The sequence below is a fragment of the Enhydra lutris genome, unplaced genomic scaffold (assembly GCF_002288905.1).
Source record: "Enhydra lutris kenyoni isolate GAN:26980312 unplaced genomic scaffold, ASM228890v2 scaffoldscaffold14, whole genome shotgun sequence".
Taxonomy (NCBI): Eukaryota; Metazoa; Chordata; class Mammalia; order Carnivora; family Mustelidae; genus Enhydra; species Enhydra lutris.
Window position 1 is genome coordinate 5,056,203 of NW_019154098.1, and position 6,449 is coordinate 5,062,651.

General features: G+C 53.8%; 1 protein-coding gene across 1 annotated transcript in view; it reads left to right on the top strand.

Moving 5' to 3' along the window:
• Window positions 1–4,732, top strand: part of LOC111146687 (family with sequence similarity 135 member B) — a 172,383-nt gene extending 167,651 nt beyond the window's left edge. The window contains exons 16-19 of the mRNA XM_022502346.1: window positions 431–582; window positions 2,766–2,876; window positions 4,192–4,305; window positions 4,527–4,732. Coding sequence (XP_022358054.1) covers window positions 431–582; window positions 2,766–2,876; window positions 4,192–4,305; window positions 4,527–4,732 — 583 coding nt within the window. The remainder of the gene's footprint in view (window positions 1–430; window positions 583–2,765; window positions 2,877–4,191; window positions 4,306–4,526) is intronic.
• Window positions 4,733–6,449: the final 1,717 nt, after the last annotated feature.

Below are 6,449 nucleotides of genomic sequence, written 5' to 3' on the forward strand. Positions count from 1 at the left end.
CAGCGGGTGACTCCATACACTTGGAATGATGATGGGTGATGCATCAAATCACAGAGCGAGTCAGAAGTCAGGTCCCCAGCAGCCTCATCAGCCAGGCCAAGGAAGTGGGGTTTCATCCTGTGAAGGCCAGGACCCCCCGGCGGCCGGAGACAAGACACAGGGCACGGTCGGGGTTCATTTCCTAATGGAGCCCAGCCACACGCCCGCACTTCTCTTTGGACCACACTGGGCAGCAGAGGCCTCATGCCCGAGGTCCCCGTCCCAAGCTCACTGTGGCCAGAGGCTGGAAGCCCAGGGAGGGTGGGCTGGCAGCCCCCATTCTCTTGGCCAGAGCCCCTGAGTCGGGGTGGGGGATGGCGGGACCCCTCACGCCCCCAGCACAGCAGCTGGCCCACCGCGGCCACACTCACGTGCAGTTCTGTCCTGACAGCTTCATTGGCCATTCCCTTGGCAACATCATCATCCGGTCGGTCCTCACACGGCCGCGGTTCCGGTATTACCTCAACAAACTCCACACGTTCCTGTCGCTGTCTGGACCTCACCTGGGGACCCTGTACAACAACAGCGCGCTGGTTAGTACAGGTGAGCAGGTGAGACTCTGCTGAGCCCACCCCTCCTCACAGTCCACTCGGGGCACGGGAAGATGGTAGCCCAGGGGAGGCTCTTCTGGACGGAATCTGGTGGCTTTGGAGGCTCTGAGATCTCGTCTGCGAACAGAAAGGTGATGCCCTGGGCTCCTGGCTGGACAGGACCGAGCGGGCACTGGAGTGGGGAGGGGGGAGCAGGGGTGTCTCCGTCTGCTCGGGCTGCTGTAACGAATCACCACGGACTGTATGACTTACAGACCACAGACGTGTATCCTCACAGCCTGGAGGCCGGAGGTGCGAGCCCCAGGGGCCGGCAGATTCAGTGTCCGGGGACCCGGGCCTCCACTTCCTGCTTCCGGGGGGCTCCTCCACTCAGCCTGTAACAAAGGGCTCAGAACCACGTCGCTGCCACTGCAAGCCTGCGGCTGAGTTCTGACCCAGACACTTGGGGACGACTCTGGCCAAGACATTTTCATCTCTGTGTGACTTAGTTTCCTTATTTTTTTTTTAAGGATTTTTTTTTTCTTTCCCCAAGGATTTTATTTATTTATTTGACAGAGAGAGACACAGGGAGTGAGGGGACACAAGAAGGGGGACTGGGAGAAAGAGAAGTAGTCTTCACGCCGAGCAGGGACCCCGATGCAGGGCTTGGTCCCAGGACCCCAGGTTCATGACCTGAGCCAAAGGCACATGCTTAGCAACTGAGCCACAAACGAGTCCCTTAGTTTCTTTATTTTTAAAATAGAGCTAATGTGTGTATGTATGTCTGCTTGTGTATATGTATGGATACATTTCTGATCTCTAGGTATATGTGTGCATATGCATGTCTAAAATATGCATATTATGTGTGTGTGTTTGTGTGTGTGTGTGTGTGTGTGTGTGTGTATCAGAATTGTTGAGGATGAAGCAGGAGAAGGAAGGAAGTTGACTAAAACATACGGGAGGCCAACCATAGCCAGATTCTACACTTCTTGCCAGAATGGAATGACATGGCCCGCAGCCCTGAGGCTCTCCAAGTTTCCTCTAACAGGTTAGGGACACCGTGGAGAGTAAAGGAGCAAGTCTCAACACATCTTGGACAATGAGCAGAATTTCTAAGGCAGTGAATGGGGGGACAAGCTTTTTGTGCAGCAGAAAATAGTATGTATAATAACATGGAAGCAGGCGATAGGTGGCTCTTTGTGACAGGAATACAGGCTGAGCTAGAGGGACAGGAGGTGACCGTGAAACTCTCAGCCAAAGCCTGATGATGGAGGGCCTCCCATCATGTGCTAGTGTCCTTGGGAGCCCCACGGCTGGCAGATGGCAGCCCAAGGAGGGCGTCGGGTCTTGTGTAATCACAGCTAGTTTCTTAAATCATACTCCTAACATACTCCTTCAACGGTCCCCGATTGCCCACAACCCATTAGGTGGCCTCTGGGAAGGTCCAGTACGCTCCCACTCCCCGCCTGTCTCCCAGCCTCCTGCACTGCTGGGGGACACTGAGGGACACTGGGCTGCTTGCCTTCCCCACAGAGCGGGTCAGGTCTGTTCGTCTGCCTTTATGTTATTTGAAGGACATTAACTGAAGTGTTAACTGTAGCACGTGGAAGGTCGTCCCTTTGCCCTTCTCTCTGTCCTCACAGACCAGGGAAGCCATCGTTGGACAGAAGCATGACTGAAACCACATCTAACTTTTTCATATTTATAATCTTGCAACATGACGAAAAGAACAGCATCGTATTCATTTCCTTGCATTTTTGTCACACTCATTTTGTCGTGGGAACGCGACGCCCGTCAGCGTCGGTGCTGGCTTAACGAGGGTCAGGGACGGACTCTGAAGTGGAAGGTGCTTTCGGGTTCTCTCTGCGCTACGTGCATCTGTAAGGAGCATTCATCTGTATGGCTATTTGGGATGCTTCTTCAGATTTGTGGGAGGAGGTCAGATGGGTCAAAGGGCGCGAAGTGTCATCCTCCTGACCCCCGTCGCTGTATCATTTTGCAGGATGATTTTATATCCCTGCCACAAATACGTAAGAATTTTCCTCTGACTTCCCCAAAGTTTGCCCAAGTGCCTACTACTCTCTTATTTTAAAATTGGCTAAAAATCACAGTTTCACGTTGATCTCTCCCCAGTTATTTTTGTTCTCTTTAGGTTTCATTACTGATTTTTGTTCTGTTTCATTTTGGTCTTTCTAGGCTTGTGGCTCATGCAGAAATTAAAGAAATCTGGGTCCCTTCTGCAGCTGACCTTCAGGGATAATGCTGATTTGCGCAAATGTTTCCTCTACCAACTAAGCCAGAAAACAGGCAAGTGCCTTCCTCCACAGCATGCTGCTGTGGTCACCGTGTAAGCTGGAGGTCCAGCCCTGAGACCCAAACACTACCCTCTTGCGCCAGTGCATGCAGGGAAGGGTAGAGTCAGGAGGTAGAGGGAGCACAGAATTTTCAGCAAACAAGGGAGGCCGCTAGCTACCCACGAACTCAGCCGCTCCCAAGAAGGGCGTCTTAGGTGCCCCAAGGTGTGCATCGAGGTTATCTCCACACATGCGCTGTGGCCTCTGCTTCCTGATAAGTTTTTGATGCCCTAATCACACTTCCCGGGCCTACGTGCCTACTCACGGCTCCTCCCCAGGTACAGACCCACCCACATAAAGAGCAGCTGAGCCCAGGCCACTTAAGTTAACAGTACGGGGCGAGGCAGGGGTCCTTCCAGGGCAGGAATGAAGTCACACCTTCACCCACACTGTGATGGGAAGTGCACACAGGTGTTGGAGACCCTGCCTGTGTTGTGGGGACGAGCAGAGTGCAGCAGTGGTCTGAGGGTTGAGCCTCTGTCCCACGTCACCCTCTCCCATCACCTGGTGAACACCTCCCCCGCTGATATCTCTGCCTCTCTCTGAATGTGAGACCCTAGGCGAGTCCTTACCCAGTGCGTCTCTGTGCAAAGTTGAGCTTTTAGGATCCCCCCACGAGGAGAGGTGGAAGCTGGAGAGCAGTGTGGTCACCACAGAGATCTTGGGAGCTGGGGCGATCCCGCAGAGTAGGACGAGGGGCTGGTCTTCATGGTCCTGTCTCGGAGGCAGGCTGGACCCCCGCAGGTGGTCTTGGGAGGCTGGAGGTCCCACCGTGGTGCAGGGGCACGGGCTGAGGGCCTTGCGGGCAGAGGGCCTGGGGAGCACTCTGCAGGGTCTGTCTGCAGGCCTGGGCTGGGTCTGAGGACGCAGGAACACGCCGTGCTGTCCAGCCCCTCTGTCTCCAGCTGCAGGCCGCTGTCGTCCAGCGGGGACAGGAGGAGCCCCGCAGTCAGGAGTCGTCCCCATTGCGGAGAAGGAGGAGCAGAGTCCTCTCTTCATTCCTTATGAGCTCCTTAGAGCTGCTCCCCCAGAAAGTCCCCTTTGTCCCCTGCATGTTGCTCCCCTCCCCCTGTAGAGAAGTGCTTGCCCCATGTCTCTTCAGCTTCCGTGGCCAAGGAGAACACAGCAGTCCCTGCTCTCTGAAAGCAGACACTGCAGGGCTGGGGCCAGTGTCTCAGCCGGTGGGTCTTCCCGCCTTCCCCCTCTCTGTGCTCCGTGTGTGGGTCTTGGGGGGACCCGGCAACAGGCACCCTCTTGGCTCCTTGCAGGTCTGCAGTATTTCAAAAATGTCGTGCTGGTGGCTTCTCCCCAAGATCGCTACGTGCCATTTCATTCAGCCAGGATCGAAATGTGTAAAACTGCCCTCAAAGACAGACACACAGGTAAGCCGCATTTTATTATTATTATTATTATTATTATTATTATTACTATTATTATTATTGTTTTTCCCGGGTTTCTGATTTAAAAAAGCACACTCTGTGAGCTGGCCAGTGCCTACGAGGGCACACGGGACGGTCCGTGCCGCACACCCCAGGCTCTCCTCGTTTCCTTGGGATCCCGCGGCCCCCTTCTGCCCCAGGTCACCTGCTCCTCCCTTCCCCAGGGCCGGTGTATGCGGAGATGATCGACAACCTCCTGCGTCCCCTGGTGGACGCCAAGGACTGCACCCTAGTCCGGCACAACGTGTTCCACGCGCTGCCCAACACTGCCAATGCCCTGATCGGCCGGGCCGCCCACATCGCCGTGCTGGACTCCGAGCTCTTCCTGGAGAAGTTCTTCCTGGTGGCGGGGCTCAGCTACTTCAAGTAGTGGCCGGGGCCGCCCGCAGAGGCTTTGCGACCCCTGAACGCTCTAGCGGAGACGTCCCTCGCAGCCCCCAGCCACTGCAGGGCCCCGAGGCCAGGAGGGTGGGGTGGGGACCGGCCGTTCCAGGTGCTTCCATCTTGGAGATTTGGGAAAGCTGAACCCGTCCACGGTAGTGTCACCAGACAAGAGGTTGTCCGAAGCTGTCCGGCTTCCTGGAGAGTCTTTCAAGATGCTTTCTAGGAGAAATATGACAAAATAAAGAAGCAGAATCCTCGGAGTTGGTGAGCCCACCTTTTTCTCCCTCCGCTGGCTCACCGAGTCCGCTCCAGTCTCCCTAGATGTGCCCGGTATGTTCCTAGCTCATAGCTTTATCATTCTGATTCAATCCTGTGCATACAAGCATTTCAGAACTCAGGTGAACCTCCGTGCGGAAGTGGGGCGTATATTCCTGTAGATACAAACCGTAATCGATTCCAACGTGCCGCTTGTTCAAGACAGCGTGATGCCCACACGGTCATTCTCCCATGTTTCCACCACCAGGGGCAAAGGAATGCTTTACGGACTCGAGTCCTAGTTCATGGACAGTAGCGGATGGGGTGATGTAAAGTACGGGGGCAGAAAGGCGATGCTCTTGGAAAATGCAGGTCTGTGACGGAGAAAAGCAGCTAGAGGGAAGGCGGTGAGCTCTGCTGCCTCACCTGCCCCTCCAGACTGTCTCTGCAGAGCCCAGGCCCACAGATTATTTTTGTGAATGCTTCCATCTCTGTCTGTAATCAGGGAAAACACACTCAGATTAAGCGTAGCAAAGGGAGGCACTGAGACAGATGGACAGACAGGCGTGAAGCTCCTGCTGATATTCTTCCAAAGAAATGCTATGTTAGCATTTGATGCAATTGCAAAAAAAAAAAAAAAAATACAGATACAAACACAACCATTAACATGGCCAGCGGCTTCTCCTCTCCGTGGAAGGACAGACATCTAAATGGAGGAGTGCTGGATGAAACCTCAGGGGAGCTCGAAGAAGGTGCTGGATATCTTTTACTAGAAATGTCTTCTTGCCTTAGGAAAATAAAGGGCTAGGAGAGGTCACCATTGATTAAAAAAAATAATAACAACAATAAATAGCAGGGACAACAATGAGATTAGAGAGGAGGACATCAGCCCGATTGAGGACCCAGCTTAAACTGTTACTGGTAAGTTACTTAAGGGACGTTTTGAAAATGGCCAGGATATTTGATAGGGTCCCAAAGACTGAGTCCACTCTTGGCCTAAAGGAAGCCTAGAGAATCACCTGGTCACACAAAGGAAGGCACGGACCAGGACAGGAGGGATGACTAACACAGGAGACCCATCTTCCAGAAGCAGAAGCTCCTGTTTCTGCAAAACTACCTTCTCACGTGTTTCGGAAAGTCCTCTGCGATCAGATTCCTGGTCCGGGCGCCTGGACCGTGACCTTTGGTCGCTAGTGCCATGGTCCTAAAACCCAGTAAATCTTGGCTTATCTGAGAATTGTAGTCCTCCCATGTTAACAGCGTGACTTTGCCAAACACACGCAGACCACAAGAAACCAGTCCTGGAAGGCAGCTTCGTAGGACAGAAACCTGTGGGTTTCTCATGAAAGAAGGTGGGGGTAGATTTGAATGAGCCACGAAGGCAGACTCGCAGACAGTGGAGCAAGGGTTCCCCTGGGGGTCTCCTGTGAACTCTCATTATATCCTAG